The following is a 22,866-nucleotide window of genomic DNA, read 5'->3' as shown; positions in this document are numbered from 1 at the left end:
TTATGATAAAATGCTTATTCTAATTTCATGTAATTATGTAACAGATCAGTAAAAGTGAAATTTTCAACATTTCTTTTACACAACAAAGGAACAAAACCCCTTCTTCCTCTTAACCTGTTAAAGCAATGTGACCAAGAGTATCCACAAACTTAGATTATAATGCTAAATAATAGGAACCTTTGAAATATAATAAATTACACAGATAAATATCTGAACTGCCCATATAAAGTAGAAGTACAAAGATATGAAACACTGTGTTCCCTCCAGTCCCTGCCACCCCCCACTACTGGGAACAATAACTTCTCTCTTTAACTGCTTAGAGAAGAATCTTCCCCAAGTTACTAAGTATGGGAGGAGCTGTTGCCATGGGAATAGAACATTCCCTGTCTGTGGCATTAGTGCTATCACTGAGAGAAACTATGTCTTCAGCTCTCCTTCCTCTCTCAAAGCCTCTTTGTACCTGGACTGGAAGACGCTGGGGATGGTATCATTGATCTTGGCCCAAAACTCCACAACTTTCATCTTGCTGGTCTCGGCATAGGCTCTGGGACCCCACAGGAATTCATACTGGGGAGGATCACTGTCAGGTATCTGGCGGTACTCCAGATATTTCAGCTGGACTAGATCTCGTGTAATGAGTTTCCTGGGCTCCCCAAAAAGGAAATGTCTCTGTCCATCATATATTTTCATCTTATTCAGAAATTCCCAGATCTTTTCTTCAGGGGCAGAGTTGCCCTTCATGAAGATCACTCCAAGAAGGTTCATCAGGATACCGGTCTTGGGAAATCCCCTGCCACGACTCAGCATCCCGTTGTAGGGGAGATTCATTTTGTCTACAAGGGTATAAGAGTGACTGATAGAATCGATTTCTTTTAAGTCCATGCCAAATACCACCTCTATGTTGAAAGAAGCTTTTCTAAGGATCTCCAGGAAGCGATTCTTGTGCTTTTTATCAATAATCTTCAACATATCTTTTTTGCTAATGGGCTTTTTCATCTTGTACATGTGCATGATGAAGTTCACCAATGTACTAGCCGTCTTGGTTATAACATCTCTGGGAGACTGTATGACAGACGTTGGAGAATGGGAAGAATGCTGTTTTTTCTTACTTTTGCAAGTGGCTCCTTCATCTGATCTTGGGGTTGAAATATCTGTAGACATAGTGGTGGAAACTGCTCTCTGTGACCTCTTGGGAGGACTTTGTGACTGATGAGTGGACTTTGTGTGGCTGATAATTCCCAAAGGAGCAGAAGATGAGGGCAGTATTTTCTTCTTGGTTGCAGTAGGCTGAGCTTCCGGGAGTCTCTGGACCGCCCTTTGGACAAGGCAAGCTTTCTCAGGAGTACGTAGCTTATTTCTTTTACTCCGTGGCATGATGACTGTGGTCTGAGAAATAGGCAGGTATCTGTACAGAATGGCATGTGTTGCAGGCACCTAGAAGAGAGAAAATGAGAGTGCATAAGGAGTTCTGGCATAAATAGTCCTCCTTAAATTTAAGAAGACTTCTTTGCAGAATTCCCTGTGACCACTGCTGTAGGAACCTACAGGTCTCCTCTTCAGATCTGCCTGTCCTCTGAGAACCCAGGGGAAATAATTAAATTATACCTTAGGCTTTAGCTTGCCAGTCCTCCTGTGTGTACTGATGGTGAGATTGAAGGTGGCAGTTCTAATTCTTGGGGATCCTCGTGTACTCTGGGGTAGAGAGTGTTCTCAGATCACATTTATCAGTGTGAAATTAACTGAGAGCAGAGCTTGTGCCTCCTCTCTTGTGCTTTAGTAAGTTAGACACAATGCCTAATATCCTCCATTCCCTGAAATGTCCTTAGATCAAGTGAAAGGGCACTTCAGTCTACCCTCCTTGCCAGTCCTGCTCGGTTCTCAGAGCTCTGTGGATTCTTGCTAGGTATGTTGAAGTCCCCAGTCCTCATTCAAGGTCCCACCTTTGGCTCTAGGTAGGACCTAGGACATCTTTCCATGCTGATCTGCTATCTCTCCCCTCAGACAAGGTTACTCAGCAAACTAATGCAATCAAATCTAAGGTGTTCTCATACCCCTTAGCACCATTCCCAGACTCCTCAGCGGTAGAAGTGGTGAACAGTACTCTGATCCTGCTCCCATCTTTGATGGAGGAGTTGGTTTACCAGTCCTTATTTAGGGTCACTATCTTGACACCTGTAGGGGTCTGGATCTCCTATTTCTGCAGATTTGGGGTATACAGTTAGGTCAATCACCCTATGGCTTTCCATGTGAAGAGAAGACAACACAGACTGATAGTTTTTTTGTTGTTGTTGTTGTTTTTTTGGTTTTATTTTTAGCAATTCACAAGGCTGAGACCAGGAGAGTAATATATAGGAACCCCATTTTTGGAGTTGGTACTTCCCTTTGTCTTCACTCAAGTCTCTAACTTTGACTTCCTGTGAGATTTTAACATCTCTGTCCATTAACATGAATCCTCCAGCCTCAAAACAGGGCCCCACACAAGGAAGATAGCTGCCCCCTTATAAATACACTTGACTTGAGACTCAGAAAGGAGTGGCAGAACCTTGCTTTGCGTTTTGTCACCTACTTTGAGGAATGATCCTCTCATGAGCATTCAATGCCTTCATTTTGATTCCAGTTAGGGCCTATGTCTTTAGCTGCTGAATCTGTGCAACTTTTTTACTTAAAAGCTCTGTTTCCCCTCAGGTTTTCCAGGTAGAATTCAGCTTGAAAGCTTTACCTGGGCCTCCAAGGTTATTCCAAGGTGTGAATAGAGAATGAAATCATGAGTACAAAGTTTGGGACGTAGCCTTAATGCCAATCCTAGGAATTGTCTTCCACTGAGGGACTCACAGTTTCCCATGATTCCATAGATTCCATACTACTTGGTCTCTGGACATTTGCATGCTCCAACTCCAACCTCCCCCCTCCTGCATGCCTTCTTTTCAGTTGTTGTTTATTGCTAAGTGTAAGTCAATGTCTTTGATTCTAAAATTCAATGGAAAGAAGTTAAATGTTTCTGTTTTGGGGAGGAAGACTATTTGTTCAGTAGATACATGAATACTTTCACATAATTATTGGGGAGTAAACAAAAAATTATGAGGTATGATAAATTAGGAATTAATTTCTTGAAAAGTCCAAGCGCATGAAGAAAGAGAAGAATGAAATGTGTCAACAAACTTTTGTCATCTTTTAAGTTCTGATTTCAATAATTTTAGTGCATAGTTCATTCATATTTATAAGAAAAATCACCAGTCATAATAATTTTCTCTGCATAAGAAATAAAAATGGCCATGAAGTGTATGAAGAAATGATCAATATTACTAACCACCACAGAAATTAAAATCTAGTCCATATAGCAATATCACTTCACATTTGTTTGACCACAACAAAAGCAAAGTGAAGAAACAGTGCATGATGAGGAACATGTAAGGGGAACTTTTATACACTATTGATAGGAATGTAAATCAGTATAATACGCTGCAGGTTAATCAAAAACAATAAAATAAATGACCATTTAGGCCAGCGGTTCCTCTTCTGTGTGTACATGGAAAGGTAATGAAATTAGCCCACCATAGAGAAATCTGTCCTCCCACATTCATTTCAGGAATATTTGCATATACCAAGACAATAAAAGTAGCAGTATCTATCAGTGGATGAATGAATAAAGAATTTGTGGTATATGCATAAAATGAATATTTGTTTCTATTAAAAAGGAAAATTCTGCCATTTGTGACAGCATGGATAAATGTGGAGGAAGTTATGCTAAGTGAACCAATTTGAATGCATTGAAAGGGACAATGGAAGAATAATTAAAAAAGAGGGCATGGGAGATATGTAGATAAAGGTGGGAGGCCACAAAGTTGTAGTTATAAAGAATGGCTACATAGAGAATTCTGATATACAGCATGAGGGCTGTAGTTAATGATATTGATTCTTATCCTGGAAATTTGTTAAGAGTTAGGCACTTGTCTTAGTTACTGTTCTCATTGCTGATACCAAATCCCTGATTCCCACAAGTTAAAAGAGGAGAGGTTTATTTTGCTTCACAGTTTGTACAGATTTCAGCCCATAGTTGGCTGTTTCCAAGGCAAGGTGGCATGACAGAGGGGCATTGCAGAGGAGAAAGAGCCCATGGTGTGGCAAGTCAAAGGCCCCAAGTAGCAAACCTCGAAGAGAAGCAGCAATTCTCCCTTCCCTCATATCCCATCCAGATTACAAGCCTTTTTGGTGGTGCCACCCACACCAAAGGTAGGGCTTCCGTTATCCACACCCAGATCTATGCTAAACCAGTTTAGTTATCATACATCCATAATCCCAGTATCACACACCCATGATCCAGCCACCTCCTAAAAGCCCCACCTATGATCACAAAAGGCTTTGGGAGGACATCTAGATACAAGCCACAACAGCATTCTTTCAGCAAAAATGTGTAGCTATGTAAAAGGGTAGATAGGTTAAAGGCCTAACCTTTAGTAATACTTTTATAATGTATGTGTGTACCAAAATATGATGTACCATTAATTTACTTAATAAACGCCTTACTCCTGGCATATTTTATTGTTGTCAATAACAAAGGATATCCAACAATTACCAACATGTTGACCCAAGTAACAGAATAATTACAACCACGTATGGAAAACAGAATTAAATGTGCAATCTGATATTTATACACACATGTACTCAACATTATTCATACACACATGTACTCAACATTATTAAATAGGCATTATTCAATAGGACACATGTTAAATATACCAAACGCAAGCAAACAAACAAGTAAATCTTCCATTTAGTCAGGTAGAATAAGACTTTTAAAAAGGGATTCAGTTGGTTACTTGCAGCTCCAACTCGGCCCTCTTTCTATGTAGAGTGTTGATGTCTTTGAAATCAAATGCAGATTATTCTACAGACCTCACTAGATTTAGGAAGATCGACTTTTGTAGGCTCTTGCCACTTGGATTAAAGACTTCCTGGGAAATGGCACATCCACGTAAACTTCTGAGCAATTTCCCTCTGCTAACCTTGAAAAGAATGGGTCCCTAACCTAAAAGTGATAGGCAACTGGGAAATGCATAGCACAAGGCTGGGGGCCTACATCAGAGAATGAGATGTAATAGGAAAACAATATTGAGTTCTCTTGTCTTCCCCAGCATGATGCAGGGCCTCATGTTCCTTCTTTCTCCCTATATTCACTGTTTTATAGATGAGTAAGTGGCTGTTTGATGACTTTTTTTTGTGGGGGGGACTGGGGATTGAACTCGGGTCCTTGTGCTTGCAAGGCAGGCCACTGAACTGCTGAGCTAAATCCCCGGCCTGTTTGATGACTTTTTTTTGTGGGGGGGACTGGGGATTGAACTCGGGTCCTTGTGCTTGCAAGGCAGGCCACTGAACTGCTGAGCTAAATCCCCGGCCTGTTTGATGACTTTTTTTTGTGGGGGGGACTGGGGATTGAACTCGGGTCCTTGTGCTTGCAAGGCAGGCCACTGAACTGCTGAGCTAAATCCCCGGCCTGTTTGATGACTTTTTTTTGTGGGGGGGACTGGGGATTGAACTCGGGTCCTTGTGCTTGCAAGGCAGGCCACTGAACTGCTGAGCTAAATCCCCGGCCTGTTTGATGACTTTTTAAGGCACCGATCTTTTGAGGCTAACATCAAATTGAATATGTGATCCTCTTTCCACCAACTATGACTTTCCTTTTCATTATTCAAATGTCGCATTTATTTTGGTGATGTTATTGTTCTGGCTGAGCATTACAGTTCAGTAAATTAACCACAGTTGTTTTTCACTGCTTAGGATGCATTTTCAAAAATGAGAATAATGTAAATTAGGAGACACTAGGTCAGGCTCACTTTCCCAGGTTGGGATGGTTGAAATAGGATGAGTTTTAGACTAAGGCAAACCCAGGGTCTAGATCCAGCCCTGTCACTACCAGCTGTGTGAACTGCACATTCTATGAGCCTTGGAATCCACCTTCACATGCTGGTTGTGGCACTTCCGGTTCTGTAGGACTGGAGGAAGGTGTGTAATAAGTACAAAGTACTTGGCACAGCAATGGCCCGTATAAGATCCCTTTGGTTCTAGTGTCTGCACTTTCAGAACAACAAATTTACCTCCTTGAAATCGATATGAAGAACACAGGCAGAACCTCTCAGGACAGCTCTGCCCTAAGCTCTCCAGTGCTGATATCAAAGGGCAGGGAGCAGCTCCTGGGATTTAGCTCAGCGGTTCTACTGCCTACCTCGCAAGTGCAAGGTCCTGAGTTCTATCCCTATTTTATAAAATAAAATAAAATTTAAAGACAGGGAACAAAGCTGATTGCCTTCTCTATTGAAGGGTACATAGGTCATGTATTATCAACCCAGGTTCTCTGGTTTGAATCGTGGTAGATTGTTTGCCTCCTCTCCTTTTGGCCTGAATGTATCTCCTCTTAATGAGGCTGTTGCTTACCTTTGACCTAACCATCAGCAATTAATAGTGGAATTTTCTGGTGGCACACCTGCCAATGGTCTCACAAGAATGAATCTTGTGGCAGGGAGATTGGGGCTTTATGCTGAGTATTTCTATGCAGATTATCTAGGTAATGTCCCAGATCTAACTCCTGAACGGCGCCAACATTCCTCTAGCAGTTGCCATCTTGACACCCTTCCCTCAAATAAGTACTCTCACTTCCCTGTTAGTCCAGAGTGGAAACTGAAAGGAATCTCTGACCGATGCTCCACCTGGAGTCTTTGAGGAGTGGCAATAAGAAGAATTCTGAGGAGCTCTCAGGAACGTGGAGCGTGTGGCCCATGCTCTTCAGTGCTGTTCATCTGACTCCTGGCACAACTTGGAAACCTTCCCCATCTTGACCTAGGAGGCTTATGTCATCATTCTAAAGTTCATAACTTCCTGGTATGCTGTCAGAAGAGGTGAAAATTGCCATTTGTGAGCAAACTGCTTGAGCTCTCCCTTGGCTCATGGTAATGGTGGGATCGAGTTTCCTCTATTCTCATTGGTTTGTATTCCACTACGTCTTCAGGGGCCACACCTTGTTTTTTGACCCCACTTGGAAATTGTCCCTCTGCTGACCAAGGCTGCCTACTTCATCATGTGTCCTCATTGCCCTGAAATGACCTAGAAGGAAAGAAATATGATTCACCATGTCACCATGCCCAGGTCTCTCGTGTCTGACGACAGGGAGGGTTTTCCTGTGCCTCTCTTTTGCCTGCATAGTGTCCTCTCATTGTCACTTGATGCCATCATGTTGACTATGGTTGGAGATAATGTCTTCTACTAATGCTGAAAGAGACTCCCAAATTAGTCCAAGGAGTTCATATGTCAGAGAGTACCCTAGTCATCAGATGAGGAGAAACCTCTCTTTGAAAGCTCTTCATGGGGCCTCCCAGGGCTGCTGAGGTGGGGGTACATACACCTCTGTTCTCAGTTTACTTTAGGTTTAAGATAGGACTTTTTGGAAATCTCTATTCCAGCTGGATCCCACATCATTCTCACTCAGCTTTATTATGTTTATTCCTATCAGTTGATGAGGCTCTTTTCTCTTCTGATATGAGGGTGCTGCCCTTAGGTCCCTTATATCTCCGAGAAATAGTAGAGTACATGAGAGGGTGCTGAAAGTGGCAGCTTTCCCTGGGACTTTTGTGTCTGAGAGTGGACTGAGCTCATCCCCTTGGGAAACCACCCATATTCTGGGGAGTTGGTCTTTCAGTCCTCCTGTGTTGTTGCTGAGGTGCACAGCTCTTATCCTGGCTCTGTCAATGGCAATAGAATCTTTCAAGGAAATGCCTATGCATGCAACCTGTAGACTTTTGTCCCCTCTGCAGACTTTGCAGAAAATTGCTGCCTTCACTGGAAATGGTGTAAGGTGGGGCAGCTATAGACAAGATTAGAGGACTTGGGATATGTGAGTAACCAGAGAAAATACAAGGTGAAATATTGCTTGTTTTATCAGCCAGATTTAAATTTATATAAACTGTCCTGATAGATTTACATTTTTCAGGAAGGTGGATATTTAGGATAATTTTCTTTCTTTCTTTTCTTCCTTCCTTCCTGTGCTGGTGAACAAACCTCAATCCTTATGTAACGTAAGTACTTTAGTTCTGAGTTACTCCCTAGGCAGCCCAATGGGATGAAGCTGGAAGCACTTGATCTTTTGATAACACTTCAAAAAATAACCATACTATCATTGCATATTGTCTCTTTCCCTTCAGTATTTAAATCTCTCAATTATTGTGGTATTCTTACTGTTCAATTTTTTTAATGAAATTCAGTACATTGGACACAAGGTCATATTTTTCCAACTGAGACACAGTTGGGGGCCCTGAAAGAAAACTGAAATGAGATACGACGCAGTGTGAGTCTCAGCATAGGAGGAGTGATATACCGTGGGTCTGGTCATGCCCCTGCCAGCTGACTGTCCTGTGAATCTGAGCACATTCACAAACAGTATGTACCTCTCGCCCTCTAGTGAGCAGTGTGTTTGATAAGCACTGGTTTGCAGGACTGCAGGATAATATGTAATCTAAAGAAATCATCTGTGCGACTACCTTTCTTGTATGGGTGTGGAATATTTACTATGATGATTTTGACCAGGACATTACCATCCAGTTATTCAGATTGGTTTATTTTTATATCAGAATGAATGACAGAATCTGCAGTTTCAAGGACAATAAGAAATAAAAGGAAAAGCAGAAAACATTTGCAAAAAGTCCTACCTAATAATGAAAACCAAGCCATATTTTCTGTCTCACAGTTTTAAGAAGCAAAATCTTACTCTTTTCTCTAATGATATCTTGTCCTGTCCCAGAATCCACTATTGCTTGGACAAGAGCCGAGTCTCTTTTAAGTAAGAAGCCCAGATACGAAGCATAAATATTTACCTAGAGAAGATGTCCTTTTAATATTTGGGTTAAAATATAAGCAATTAATAAAAAGTTTAGTTCAGTTGAGTTGATTTTTCATACATTTTTAATAACATAAGCAAATCCAGGTAAGTATCATTAAAATGTATGGAAGGAAAAACTAAATGAAACAGTAAATCAAAAATTGAGCAACTTTTATTTTCTTGTCGCTCTCAGTCTCTCCCAGCGATTTTACTGTGGGTCTTCTCATTTACAGGGACATCCCTGTTCCAATGCCGTGCTATCTTGGTGTAGGTTAACAAAATGATTTCGTGATTTCAGGAATTGAGGAATTTCAATTTGTATTTGACGACAATCAAATAATGCATCACAAAACCTGATAGAGAGCAATAAATGAGTGTACCACTACATTCATAAAATTACATTCTGAATGTAAGTAAACATTCTGGTAAAAAGAAACCCAGTTGAGAGATACAAGAAAACAAATTGTTGAACAAATCACTCATAAACAACAAGAGTAAAGATTAACAGGACTTTTCAATCACAAAGTGACGAATCAGTCTCACATCTCGCTGTGGGTGGAGTCTATGGAGTTGAACCTGAAACTTGGACTGGCTTGAGCAGTAGGGAAATGCCTTGCTACAACTTTGACTTGGGTTCTCTCTTCCTTATCTCTCAAAGCCTCTTCATAATGGGAAGGAAAGTCAGTGATGGCTGAGCAAGTAACCGTGGCCAAATGCTCCAGTACTTTCATCTAGAGGGTTTCAGGGTGAGCTATTGGACCCCATCGGAATTCATAACGTAGAGGGACATTGTCAAACATCTGACAATATTTGACATACCTTTCCTGCACCAGATTGCCAGTGATTCATTTCTTCAAATCCGCAAAGAAGAAGTGCTGTTCCCATTATATAAGCCTAATATGGTCAGGAATTCCTAGATATCCTCCTGAGAAGCACAATAGTTGTATAGGAAGATCATACTCAAGAGTGATAAAATCCCAGTTGTTAGGCGTTTACTACGCAGGCTCATATCACTGGTGAGGTCTAACAGGTTGAGAAGGATGTAGGAACTGCCACCTGGCTTGAGTTCCTTCACCTTAAGCCCAAAGACCAGCTCCACATGCTTAGAGGTCATCTTGAGGATCTCAGGAAAGTGCTCTTGGAACATTTTGTGGACAAGCCTCAGCATCTCTCTCTGTATAATGCGCTCTTTTATTTTATACTTGTATATCAGATATTGCATCAATATTTCTGCCTTCATCATCAGGAGGTTTTATTGTAGGATTTCAGTGGAAGGCAAGCCCATAGGGGAAGTCATCCTTTCTGCCCCTCTACTCTTGCTCCCTTTACCAGACCTTTTATGTGAAGCAGCTCCTGCAAGGGTGGTGCTGGGTAGAGTTCCTGGTAACCTCTAGGGAAGACCAGCAGCAGAGAAACTCAGCGTATCTTCTGCAGAGCCAGCAGAGGAGCAGAACAAGGATTCTCTTTCCTGTAATGAAGTGGCCTGAGCATCTTTGGGACCCTGCATCTCACCTTGAGCCTGATGCCCTTTCTTGGGAGCATAGAGCTTACTCTTCTGCCCCGAGGTATGATGGCTATAGTCAGGGAGAGCAGGTGGAACTATGGATATGATCAATAGAGATTGGGTTACCTGGATCTGGGAAAATGAGACACTGTGAGCACCCACAGAATGGATAGACCACCTTGACTTTAACCAAGGATTTTCTACAGGATTTTCCCAGGGGATATTTGTAGGAACCCACAGGATATCTGTTTTAGTCGTTCTGTCCCCTATAATCCCACAGATGTCTACCTTTAGGATTGTTCTTACACTCAGCCTTACAGTTTAACTAGGGCGACAAGCAGGTACCGACAGTGAGGGCCTCTGTCTTCTGCTTTCTTAGTTGTTTTCAGTTTTCCAGTTTCCCATGGCAGCTTCTGGCAGTGCCAGGGCGACTCCCTGTTGCTATTCAGAAATTAACATTCAAAGCTGCTTGGGACTCTGAGAAGGAACTGAAGTGCAGCTGTAGCCCACTGCTTTGACAGCAGAAGACAGTGCTAAGAAGTCTGGGTGTTCTTTCTGTCTTGGGCTCATTGGGATCCCTAGTCCTTCCGAGGGCCCCTTACTCTGGCTCCTCATAAGGCTTGCCACCACACACCTTTCTGTTCAGTGATGGCTGGCCTACACCTTTAGTTTAAGGATGTACCTCCCTTAAAACTGAAACTCGGAAGTGAGGGTGAGGCAAGAAGATTGTAAACTAGAGTGCAACCTGAGAAATTTAATGATTTAGTGAGAATGTTTCAAAACAAGTTATAATATACAGGATACATAGCTCAGTGTAAAAGCCCTTTGTTCAGCCTCTGAAACAACAATGAAAAAAAAAATAAAAAGTGAGGGGGAAGATGAACCTCTTAACAACCCTTCCCTGAGCTTTATAGGACTCAAAACATTCTAGGAACCTTACTGCCCCTATAGCCAGCATGTCCAGAACTCAGTAATAGTGGGTGGTTCTCTTATGCGCTCCTCTTCTTTCTGGAAGGGGTTCCCTCATCATTACTCTGTGTCACATCCTCCCTGTTCTTAATCCTTGAGTACCTTGGTTTAATTAGGTGTATGATGCTAGGCCAAGAACCCCCTCTTCTTAACACCATGTCTGCAAATGAGGTTCTCTCAGCTCGCAGACTCTGCCATGTGCCTCCTACTAAGAACAGAAGATGTGTCTCTGAGGTATAGGCTTCAACTCCTTTAGTCCCTGGAGATGAAGTCAGCTTCCTCCTCATTTTTCTCCCCTGGCTGGGTCCCAGGGCAGGACCCTGCTGAACACAGACCCACTTTTGGTTAGAGGTCCCCTCATCCCTTAACTCACTGCCATCAGTATGACTTTAAGGGGCCTGAGGTGGATGTGGCGGTGCGTGCCTGCCTGAGATCTCAGCACGCTAGAAAGCTGATGCAGGAGGACTGAAAGTTCAGCCTGGCCTTGCTAACTTGTTGATTTAGTAAGACCTCCTCTCAAAATAAAGTTGACTGAAATAAGCCAGACTCAGAAAGACAAATGTCAGATGTTTTTCCCAGTATGAGGAATCTAACGATAGGAAAATAGAAGGGAGACTATTATTAGACCTGAGGACAGGAATAAGGGGGATGTAGAGTGGGTATGAGGTCAGATAATGGGGGTGTGTGTGTGAATATCATCATATTACATTTGCATATTAAAACCACCCCAAATAATAAACATGGGCAAGGTTGGATCAAGTAGGTCATGGGGGAATAATTAAAAGATTTGTATGTACAAATCTGCCAAAATTAAACTAATTAACCTGTATAGTAAAAAATGTGGGAAAAGATTTTTAAAAAATGGTGTGGGGACAAAAAAGCTCAGTGCAAAGGTCCTGTGTTCAAACCCCCCCCCACACACAGAGGTCTCTATCATCTGCAGAATCAGGGCTGCTTCCTAAGAGCAAAGCCTGAAGTAGAGATTTTCTTTTACCCTTTACCCGCTTACCAAATGTAGGAGCAATTTTCGGCTCCAGGTTTAGTCTTTCACATGTACAGACTCCATCTAAGGGCCTGGCCCCTGCTTACCCCTCCTACATCATCACTTAGCCCATGCCTCCTATAAATGAGCAACTTGGAGTTTCACAAAGTGTCACCCTTTTCTCGGAGCATGTATATTCTCTACTTTGTCGTTCCTTTCTTCCTTGTCCTATAGATCCGAGAGAAAATTTTATCATTTTTAAAAAGATATAGTAGCTACCGTTAATTATTAAATTTCTATAGACAGTAGTGTGACTTACTTTTTCTTCCCAGCCCTGATACTAACAAGTTTTCCAGAGAGCAGATGTGTGATTAATATTTGACAAATACCAGAAGCACTTAACAAGAGTTCTAAATTGTTACAATTTAATTTATTATACATTCTTTTATAAGACAAACCAACCCAGTGCATATCTGTTCATTTACAAAGAGAAACATGAAACGGAATGAGGCAAATCAAGAACTGAGCACCCCATGCCTTCCTTATTTTTCATTTCTTTGTGATGCTAGCTGTTTGCATGTGCAGTTCTTTTAAATTTCCAAGAAAATGCTTATTCCAATACTGTGCTATCCTATGTGGATAACAAGAATTAAAAAAAAATCCAAAGATTTCCAATTGGCTTTACTAAATACCAAATCTCTTATTCTTAACTCTGATAAATAGCAATAAATGTGTGACTTATGTCATCCAACACCATAGATTTTTAAAGCTGAAAACCAGGAATTGGAAGGCAGTGGAGGAAGGAGTGGCACCAATGAATACTATGTGAGACCTTGTTATAGATAATCAAATATACTTAAGCAGTGCTGCAAACACACACACACACACACACACACACACACGCACACACTGAACTCATTTTCGAATAAGCTGGTGTAAGCAAATTTGAGTAAGTTATTGTATCTCTTTTTCTTTTCAGAACGCTTCTCAGAACTCTCGCTATGCAGTAGAAAACTCCAAAATGAATAATAGTGTGACAAGTTTTCTAAAATCTATTAGACCAAATAAAGTATGGCTCTCTGCCACTTTTATCCACACTGCATCTCAGACCACCACAGAGTACTGTGTGGGAATTCTTCAAATATTCTCTGCTTATACTTTTCTGAATGTTATCAGAAAGGTTAGTGATCTTTTGAGGGGCAAGAATACAGGCCAGAGACATTTTCTAAACAAAATATCAGCTTTAGTGTCTATAGAGATAATATGTAAAGTACAAAGACATCATAATGTGTCATGTGGAATTGCTTAAGATGGCTGATCACTGAAAGTCACAATGGGTTATATTAAGTATATGTCACCCTAGATTCGCAAAGAGCAATGCTGTACTAATGCTACCGAAAGAAAAGTGGACGCATATTTTCTCAGCTCCCAAGCCTCCAAGAGGGAAAATTGGCTAGAGCCGGCCAAACTGTAGGGGACGTGATCAAAAATGGTGTGGATTTAGGGCAAGTGTTTATCCTCAGTGGCCTAAAACATTTAGAAACCACATGGGAGAAATTATATCTTATGAGCTGGCTTTGCACAGAAGGAGTAGTAAGGGAATGCGATGGTGTATAAAGTACACAAGTTCTTGCAGTTGATGCAAGTGGTACAAAGTACTGCTACTTGCAAAAGGCTTACTTCTGGGCTCCTCTGGATGTTGAGACTAAGGTGAATGATATTCTTTCTTCTACTCTAAGAATGGAAGAGATCAGAAACGGGGGTACCCCATGTTTCTGCAGAAGTCATACACAATAGAGCTATCTTGAAAAGAAAAAGGCAGAGTAGGGAAATAGAGACTTGGAGGAGTGATCCAGAGATGACTGTAGGAATCTAGAGGGATACAAGGGAAAACATGGCCATATCTCTTAACAATTTACACACCTATAAAACCTGAAGAAATTTTCTAGATGAAATGAGCACAAATCAAAAATTTATCTTGTGTTTTGAACTTAATGTATAAGTATATTGATCTAGTAAAGTTACACCCTTAAACATTGCATTTCAAAACATTGTTAAATACAAGGAAAATAGCTGACACTGAAAAACAGCATATGGTGTTAGAGTTATATTTTTTGCATTTTGGGGGTAATTTTAATATTCATCAGTGTCTTCATTTCCCAGTACAATCAAACTCAGGAATCCCATTAATATATTATTTTAGAAAAGGCCTAGCTAATTAATAATCATATTAAATATAACCGTTTCTGAAATCTTTACCTCTGGAATATATTTTGCCAATGGTGCTTCAATTGGCTCTTGGTATTTTACTATTTCCATCTATAATGTTTAAAAGTATATGTACAGTTTTTAAAAGGTTATAAAACTATTTAACAAGAGATTTGAAACAGAGTTTGGAGTTTGGGACTTCACTAAAGTCTCTTGAGTTCAAAAGACGCCTACATAGTAACAAATGATTTGGGGAAAAATCTTCAAGTTTTATAAGTATATGCAACCACATACTTGTCTTTCATTATAGAACAACAAATGAAGAACAAAATCAAACATATCAGTCAACGTGGAAACCTATTTCAGTTTTTCAAGTTGAAATTTTGTTTTACAGAATACTTGTTATATGTCTTCTAACAGGTTTTTCCATTTCACAGTAAAGTCCTTTGTAGAAGTCTTAATGTTCATTGTTTAAAATAATCATTGAAGAGAGGTAAGAAAATAGGAAAAGCACAAAGCAAAACAAAACAAAACAAAACAAAAAAAACAACAGCAGTAAACCCCCACCTTTCAGAGATATCAGTATTGTCAACTTTTTTGTTTGTTATTAAGCAATGGTGGAAAACTTTGAAAACAAACTCAGCTGGGCATGCAATAACCACGTAGTAGAAAATTACAGAATCCCATCACCTAGTTAGTCCTTTTTGTTTTGTAGATAGGTAAAGAAATTCAATTCCACGAAAATAATGCTACTCTTTAAATTATTTTTCTCTCAGCTTTTCTTCATCCAGTGACTATATATTGCTTTGGTTACCTCACAGCTTTGCTTACTCTGTTGATAATTTTTCTCATTTAAGACTCCCAGGGAGAAAGTAGCAAAAAATGCATAGTACATTTAAAGAACAAGAATGAAGGAAACAAAATCCACCAGAAGAATTGGAATATCAGGTTTTGTCAGTGATTGACAGAGAACATCTAATATGGAATGCAACTTCCCGCCAAACATTAATATCTATTAAAAATTCCATGCTCAGGTAACCTACATAAATTATGTATTCACTCTCTGAGTTGGCTCTGATGTTACATTTTTAAGTAAAAGCTAGAGGTCTAGATCAAGCACTTGTGATCCAGAAAGACAAGACCCTAAATTCTGGATTATATAAAACTATTTACCAAAGCTAAATTGGTAAAAACTAAGGCTTCCCTGGCTTTCAATTCCTGGTTGAAGATAGCATATGTTAGTTATATGGAAAGCAAAACGGAGTACAGAGTAAAAATAAACAAAGTAATTTTTTCAGTAATAAAGTCACTATCTAAAATCCAGCACATTATCAAATTATCAACAAAAGATATAAGAAATATTAAAATATAAATTAGTAAATAGGTGTCGAAATTAAAGGAGTTCCATTTCACAGAATCATTCTTAAACAGTGTCGTACAAATGATGTAGGGAAAACGTGTGTGTGAATGTGTGTGTGTGTGTGTGTGTGTGTGTGTGTGTTTATTGGAGGAACGAGGATAAGAAATGAGAACACTAGAGATGGGCAAAAAAATAAGGATATGGACAAGTACTGGGTTCTTGTGTTCTTTCCAGTCCCTTAACATCAGCACAGGGAAAGCAATGGTTAGCAGGATTTTTGAGTCCTTAAAAAACAATGCAGGGCTGGGGATTTAGCTCAGTGGTTCCACTGCCTGCCTGGCAAGCGCGAGGACCTGAGTTCAATCCCCAGTACCAACAAACAAACAAACAAACAAACAAAACAAGGCAGTCTACCTTGCTCTGGTAATAAAAATCACTTGGGAAGTTGAAAAAGAATAGAGATTTCCTGGACCATTTCAAACTCTGAATCAAGAGGAGCTTTATAACTACAGTTTACAAAAGATGCCTCAAAATGATGCTGATGAGAAGCTGACGTTGGAGCCATACTTGCTAGCACTTCATTAATAAGTGTTAAACTCTTGGAATTTAAGGTTTTCCCGGAGGATAAAAAGGTTTTTTTTTTTTCTCTGTAAATTTAAATGTAATGATCAGAAGTCCATAGGATATCCTGGAATTTAAGTTAAAAATTTTGGTTATCATTTTCAACTGCTGAGCTTTATTTCGACAATGAACTTTTTAAAAGCTGTGGGCATTTGTTAAAATACAGGACTCTAACTAAATTGTGTCAGAGTATATAACATAAGATTGTCTCAAAATGTTAGTTGAAAATTTGTTAAAACAATACATTGACTCTTGGTATTAATAATGAGAAACGTTTTAGGTCCCATATTATAGTCTTTCTTCATTTATTTGTAAAATTTCTCCATATTATTGATTACCCTCATTCCACTTCTATATGTATAACTAAGTTTCTTTATAGATTTAACTGCAGTTGAAAATAGGGAGGGAGACTTTGTGGAGATAGGAAGTGGATCTGGGGAGGAAGAGAGAGGGAAAGGCACGGGGGGGAAGGCAAAACAAAACTTATCTAGATGGAATTGTATATGTACCCAAGATACAAATAACTATTGTGGGCCACAGAGATATATGAACAATAAATTGGAATTAATATTGAAGAAGAAAGCAGTGTCTACAGGGGTATGTGTTTTGGTTAGATTTCAATTAATACCTGACTGCTAACCACACAGTTTTTGTTTCTTGAATTTCCAAGAGGAGCATATTTTTGTTTGTTGTTATACAGAGCATTCAAAGATAGAATTTTAAGCGTAGAAGAATATTAATAATTACTCAGTGGATTTTAAACATACACCTAATTTCCTCAACCAAGAAAAATATATATGTATATACAAGTTGTTCAATATAGACACCTCTAGACACATTCACTTATTTAAATCTAAATTATTCAAAATTAAATAAAATTTAAAATCCAGTTCTTTACTTATACTACATACACTTCAAATATTTAATAGTCATATGTGGCTACTATTTTGGACAGCATGAATCTGAAGAATGTCCATCAATGCAAAAAAATTCCATTGGATAGTACTGATAAATGCAAATTCTTTCTCACTTTCTTTCTCCCTTCCTTCCTTTTTTTAGTTATCCATCATCCTTTCAGTAAGTACATGGTAAATTCTCCTGAGTCAGGCCATTTATGTTAAAGCTATACTGGTGTAAATGGAATCATTTCAACCCTCAAAAAGATGACAGTCTACCCAAGAAGGTGGACATATTGAATGATTCTTAGCATATGTTTAGTTTAAAAATGCAAAATGTTAACTGTTTCAATATATTTTGCATCAGTCAGTGTTCACAGAAGAACAGATTTAATATAAGATATAAGAACTTCCAAGGCTGGTTTGCAATGGCTACCTGCAGAATCAGGTGTGGAAGGGTGCAAAAGAGCCATCTGCATGCTAGAGATCCAGAGGTTACTGTCAAATGTTGAAGGCCTGGAGCTCACTACAGAGTCTGGTGCATATCAGGAAGGTGAAGGATCTGTACTGGAAGACTGAAAAGTCTACACTGTAAGCCTGGAGATGGACATCTGAGGGCAATTGTGAAAGCTGGAGCTCCTCTGACGAAACGTGAGACTTCTTTTTCTTTCCCTTTTTATTCCACCCAGGGTACAAGCCTATTGGTTGGTGCTACTGATACTCAGGGTAGGTTTCTCCTCTTCAGTAGATCCATCACTTAGACACACTCAGAACTATGCTAATAATAACCAATAAACTGGGCCTTTCTTATTCAAGTTGATATCATGGTTAACTATCACACATAGGGAGTTTAAATATGGTAACTACACTTACCTTTTCAATATTTATGATCTAAAAGGGCTCCCTTTTAACACTCTATTACTGGCAAATTCTGACATATCCGTACTTAGGCTGTAATACCACACCGAATGCTAAAAATTGGGACTATCAATGTAGAAAGATTCTTGTTTATCTGAATATGAATGACATGAACTTTAGTTTTTGTTATTCATTCAAACGTTCATCCAAACATTTATGAAATTAATACTATGTGTCAGTAAAAATATGAACACATTATAAAAATATTCTCGTCTACCACCAAAAAGTATATAAGCTACTGGGGAAAAGACAGATAATAACAACACAAAGTAATAAGTACTTTAATACAAATAGGTACAAGAACATATGGGAGCATGGAATCTATCTTAGACTGTCTGGAGTGATTAGAGAAAGTTTCAATAAGGAGATGGCATTTGATTTAAAAACTATTAAAATGCCTTTCCTATAGGAAGGACAGTGAATGTAGAAGGATAACACCATGGCATATTCTGCAATGTGCCACAAGTCAAAAGTTAATCCACTTTGCTGGTTATAATGAAAGATGAATCTGCTACCAACTACTTGATTCTGATTTGTAGCCCTGGAAATTATTTTGGACATATGCATTTTTTCTCAACATGGGGACTATTCTCCGTTATTTATTTTTAATTAATGTATCATTTCTAGAGGCATGTTTAGATTTACAAAATATTGAACAGAATGCTTAAATAGTTTACATATATCCCTTTAACCCCAAGAGTTCCCCTGTAGCATATTGGGTTGATGTGTTACAATTGATGAACTAATATTGATACATTGCTATTAAGTAAAGTTCATAGTACAGAAAAGAGAACATTTTTGTGTTGTATAATTTTGTGTATAATTCTTTGGTCTTGCCAAATGCATAGTGGCATGTGTCCACAACTGTAGTATCATCAAGGATATCATTACTATACTAAAAAAAAGAAAAAAACAAAACCCTGTGCACTGTCCATTAATGTTTCTTCTCTATTTCTAGTTTACTGAGAGTGGTTTTACCATATCATGAATACGTATTTGCTTTTGTCAAATTCTTTTTTGACATTTATTGATATTTTATTATCGTATTTTTGTCTTTAGCCCACTGATTAAGATTAATTCATAATTCATGTAATTATTCATATTAATTGATTTCCAAATGTTGAACTAGCCTCACTTACTTGTAATAAATCCCATTTGATCATAGTGTACAATATATTGTTTAATTTGGTTTGCTAATATTTTGCTGAGGAATTTTAAAATATTTTGATGAGACATAGTGACTACTAATTTTTTATTTTTGCAATGTCTTCCTCATGTTGTCATAGGGTAATGCTGGCCTTTTGGAATGAATTAGGTGGCATCCACTCTGCCTATTTTAGAACAGATCTTTGAGAAAAGGTATTATTGTTCTTTTGATAATTTGTGGAATTCACTATAGAAAACACATGTGAACCAGCAGCTTGTAATTGAGTAATTCTTGATTACTGATTCCTTCTCTTTGATAGATATAAGCCTACTTAACATATTATCTATTTCTCCTTGTATGAGTTTTGACAGGCCATCTTTCAAAAAGTTGTCCATTTCATGCAAATTAGTAAATGTGTAGGCATAGAGTAGTTCAAAATCTTCTTTTAGTATCCTTTTACTGCTAATGGAAACAATAATAATGGCCCTTATTTCATTTCTGGCATTGGTAATCTGTGTCTTCTCTTCCTTTTCTTTTATGGCTAGTCTGGCTAGGAGTTTATCAACTTTATCCATTTTTTTCAAAGTAGAGTACCTATATTTTTTCATCAATTTTTTTTTCAGACAGCATCTCACTATGTAGTTGAGACTGACCTGGAATTCACTATGTAGTCCAGGCTGGTTTTGAACTCGCAGCGATCTTCCTGCCTCAGCCTCCCCAGTGCTGGGATTACAGGCATGCGCCACCACGCACGGCCTTTTTTCATTAATTTTTTACATTGTTTTCCCTTTCTTAACTTCAATTATTTTTACTCTGATTTTTATTAATTTTTATTCCACTTTCTTTGAATTTAATTTGTTCTTTTTCTAGTTTTCTAAAGTTGAAACATATTATTGAATTTAGATCATTCTTCCTTTCTAATACATGCATTCAATTCTATAAATTACCCCATAATTACTAAGCACTGTTTCTTTCTGTATCCTACTAATTTGGGTAGATTTTACCTTTATTTTCACTTAATTTGATAAGTTAATACCTCAAGATAATTGTTTATTCTTGAAATTTATCTGACCCATGTTTTATTTTGAAGTTTGTTGTTAATCTTCAAATGCTTTGAAACTTTTCAGATATCTTTCTATTATTGATTTCTATTTGAATTCCACAATTTTAAGGATGTTTATTCCTCTAAATTTGTTAAGATGTGTTTGTGACCCAGAATGTGTCTGTATTGGTGAGCATTCCATATGAGTCTGAGAAGAATGAGTATTCTGTTCCTGTTGGATCAATTATCCCATACATGCTAATTAGATCCTGTTGATGAATTGATGCAATTTGACTATCTCATTTATGTTCTGTCTGCTAGAACTGTCAACTGCTAGAAAAAGTAGTGTTGAACTCTCCAATGGTGATTTACCTGGTTTTTCTTACATCCCATTAGCCCCCCCATGTACGTGATGCTCTGTCTTTAGATATATACAATTAAGAATTGTTATATCTCATTGGAAATTTGACACTATTATCATTATATAATAAACTTCTTTAATAATATTACTTCTTATGACGGTTGTCTTGCCCACAATTAATATACAGGTTGCAGTTCTTTCTTTCTCTTTTTCTTTCGCAGTGCTGCAGTTCAAATCCAGGGCCTTACTAGCGAATGCTAGCAAATGCTCTGTCACTCAGCAACATCTCTAGCCCACCAGTTTCCTTTGTGGAGTATTTGTATTGTATATCTTTCTCTATTCCTTGACATGAAATCTGTGTCTTTAAATTTAAAATGAGTTTCTTGTAGAAACCACCTAGTTGGGCTTTGTTATCCACTTTTATAGTCTCTGACTTTTAAATGGTGATTTAAACCATTCGTATGTAAAGTGACTGCTAATATAGATTGATAATTATAATATTTGTGACAGCTTGTATTTGTCATAATTTTTCTTTATCTTCCAGTGCATTTTGTTTTCGCTGCTTTTTGTTTGTTTATTTGTTTGTTTGTTTTGTGTGTGTTTTGTTTTGTTTTGGACCAGTGATCAAAATTGAGGATCTTGTACTTGTCAGGCAGGCACTGTTTACTGGTTTTAATTGTGCATTTTGTATGCTTCTGCTTTCTTTCTTGTCTTAGCATATCAATTTTATTTACAAATTTTTTGCAGTTGCCCTAAAATTTTCAGTTGTATTTATAACTAATCCAAGCCAATTTCACATGACAATATATTGCTTCATTGATAGTGCAAGTACCTTAGAGTTTTTCTAGTTCTTCCTTTCAGCCTTTTTTAATTGATACCATTTATTTCACTCATGAATAAGCTATAGCCAATATTACTTTTGTTACTATTTTGTTATTATTATTCTAATAAATTATTACTTGTTAGGTCAATTGAGAATAAGAAAACACAAAAAACTTAAGTTATTTTTTTCATTCTGTAACCCTTTTCTCTATGAAGATCTAAATGTTTGTCCTATGTCATTTTCCTTCTGCCTAAATAACTTTTGACAGTCTTGTAAGACATGCTTCCTGATAACAAATTCCTTCAACTTTTATTTACCTTTGAAAGTTGTTATTTTTCCTGCCCTTCTGGAGATTTTTTTCTTGGCTATAAAAGGTGAAGTTGTTTTCTTTTCTTTCAATAATTTAAACATTTCAATTCTTCCTTGCTTCATTTTAAAAGATAACTTTGACTCAATTATTATGCTTACTCCTCTGAAGGTAAAGCATTTTCATCCTCTGGTTTCTTTCAAGATTTTTTCTTTGTATTTGATTTTTGGCAGCTTGAATATTATATGACTAGATGTAGTTTTATTGTTTATTTTCATTTTTTCCATAGTCTTCTTGGTGTGCTCTAAGCTTCGTAGATCCGTGGCTTGATGTCTGTCTTTTATTTGGGAAGATTATCAGTCATTACTTCTTCATATATCTTTTCTGTTACTTTCTGGATATTTCCCCTCTGATATTTCTATTCCATACACATTACCCTTCTTGCAGTTTTCCCACAGTTCTTGTATATTTTATCTCTCTTTTTCATTCTTTTTTCTTCTTATGTTTCAGTTTCTATTGACATATCTTCAACTCACTGCTTATTTCCTTGGCTATATACAGTTTACCGACAATCTCTCAAAAACATTCATTTTTGTCACAATATTTTTAATTTCTAGCATGTCCCTTTGATTCATTCTTATAATTCTCATCTCTCTGCTTATATTATCCATCTGTTCTCACATGTTTTCTACTTTTTTCATAGTCTTTACTATATTAATCATAATGGGAATTTAAAAAATTGTCACATGAGAATTCAAAAATTATCATACTGGAAATTATTTTTATTTTTTATTCATACTGAGAATTAGTTTTTAATTCCCAAACATTTAATTCTAAAATATATGCATATATATATATCATATAT

The 22,866-nt window shown here is 37.9% G+C and overlaps 1 protein-coding gene across 1 annotated transcript in view; it reads right to left on the bottom strand.

The window, feature by feature from the left end:
* Window positions 1-417: 417 nt before the first annotated feature.
* LOC104854687 (melanoma-associated antigen B3) overlaps window positions 418-22,866 on the bottom strand; it is a 75,737-nt gene continuing 53,288 nt past the window's right edge. Inside the window, exon 2 of the mRNA XM_010613274.1 lies at window positions 418-1,434. Within this exon, the coding sequence (XP_010611576.1) occupies window positions 418-1,374 (957 nt within the window). The 5' untranslated portion in view covers window positions 1,375-1,434. The remainder of the gene's footprint in view (window positions 1,435-22,866) is intronic.

Source organism: Fukomys damarensis, unplaced genomic scaffold (genome assembly GCF_012274545.1).
Source record: "Fukomys damarensis isolate Sample0158 unplaced genomic scaffold, DMR_v1.0_HiC HiC_scaffold_39, whole genome shotgun sequence".
Lineage (NCBI taxonomy): Eukaryota > Metazoa > Chordata > Mammalia > Rodentia > Bathyergidae > Fukomys > Fukomys damarensis.
This window is presented reverse-complemented; position numbering and strand designations above follow the sequence as displayed.